General features: G+C 33.8%; 1 protein-coding gene across 1 annotated transcript in view; it reads right to left on the bottom strand.

Annotated features, from left to right (window-relative positions):
* Window positions 1–1,501: 1,501 nt before the first annotated feature.
* The window catches only part of LOC132162403 (uncharacterized), a 1,667-nt gene continuing 1,376 nt past the window's right edge, over window positions 1,502–1,792 (bottom strand). The window contains exon 2 of the mRNA XM_059572636.1: window positions 1,502–1,519. Coding sequence (XP_059428619.1) covers window positions 1,502–1,519 — 18 coding nt within the window. The remainder of the gene's footprint in view (window positions 1,520–1,792) is intronic.

Here is a 1,792-nt window from a genome sequence, read left to right as displayed (position 1 = left end):
AGATGGCTGCTCAGATGGTGGCGTATGAGGCTCGGATTCGCAGCCTTGAGGGGTCAAGACAGATGGGGTCCGAGCCGGAGGTGACGACTATCAGGAATCTACAAGATGCAGAGTCCCTTGCCCGAGTGTTTGTGAGATCCTCAGTTGATAGCGGATCAGGTAACAATATATTCTTATTATTTCTATTTGAGTAACACGATTATCTTACGAGATGAATATTATTTTAAGGGCTATTAATTTTGTTTGGTAAATAAATTGTAGTCATATCTAACACAATTGTATATAACACAAATGCAACATAATTTGCATGTGTAGATGACATAAGAATAGAAGCTGAGGATGACGATCACAATGAAATCCTACACCAGACACGGGCTGGACAGAAGTCTCGTTTGTCAAGATATTATACCTATCATTCAGGCACCCCGTGAGTATATATATATATATATATGAACTCAAAATGTTTTACTTTGCATTTGCTGGTTGGTTTGGTTGTGATTGGAGCTTTGCATAGGTCGTGCAAATATGTATATGCATAGCTTGTGCAAATATGTATGTCGAGGTTATTTATGTGACAATTATTCAATTGTTTTCTTACTTACTTGGACATTGCTTATCTATTAGGAGTTGATAATATTATATTACAAATGTCAATTAACTGATTGATTGTTTGTTTTATTATTTGCAGTTAGTGCGGAGAAGTCGGAAGATAATGGTCATAATGATGTTCATTCGGCTTTGGTCAAAGTAGTTGGATTGTATTTGTGTATAACCTTAGTTGTATTGTATTTTACTATTTCCTACGTTGATGTTGGATTATTTGATGTTGAATTGATAGATTATTGGATTGTTATTATATGTAACTCGCATATCAGGTATAATGAGCGGAGAAAATTATTGTAACAGAGAAAATTGCAAAAAAATAAATAAATAAAAATTCAGCAATCAAATTTGAAAACGTGGCATAATTTCCCATGTTACCATATGTGGTAACGTGGGAGATTATGCCACGTTACCATGTGTTGTAACGTGGTAGATGGCTGCCACGTTACCATATTTGGTAACGTGGCAGATGTGTGGTAACGTGGTAGATTCTGACACGTTACCAAATGGTAACGTGTCAGAATCTACACGTTACAATAAATTTTGTAACGTGTCAGTTTGTGAAGTGACACATTACCAAATTTCAAATAGTCACGGACACTTTCACAACCCGTGAAACACTTTAGTAACGTGTTAACATAGTGTTAACACGTTACTAATGGTCCGTAACTAAAAAATTAAATTGTTGTAGTGTTGGGTTTCAAGTCCTTTTAGTCATTTTCTAAGATTTTGTTTACACAAAACCTTAAGAATAACGATATTAAATCTTAAAAGAATTGTCACCGATCGTAGAGGCAATAAATGAGACTGTGCTTGAAGCAGTGATGGAAAAACAAGAAAATGATTGTCTAGTTGAGAAAGTTGTGATTGACTGGGCAGTAGGTAGGGATGTGATTCACTAGAATATGCTGTAAATCTGAAACAGATTGGAACGGTAGCATTCAAAGAGTTAAACAAAGCATAGATCAAATTTGCAGAGAATAAATTTCAGTACTTATGAAATTGTTTTGTCAGAGCAACATACCCTATTTTTATGAAATAAATAAAGAAGAAGCATTGGTATAGAAAAATAAAAAATAAATAAAGTTTAGGAAAGCACTGTAGCATTCCCAATGTTTAAAGAAGTAGTTGTAGGTAATTTTTTGTGATTTTTTTGTAGTTTTTTTTTTATTATTATTTTTATATATAT

The sequence above is a fragment of the Corylus avellana genome, chromosome ca9, assembly GCF_901000735.1.
Source record: "Corylus avellana chromosome ca9, CavTom2PMs-1.0".
NCBI classification, from domain to species: Eukaryota; Viridiplantae; Streptophyta; class Magnoliopsida; order Fagales; family Betulaceae; genus Corylus; species Corylus avellana.
Note: the sequence above shows the minus strand (reverse complement) of the source record. Positions and strands in the feature narration are given on the sequence as shown.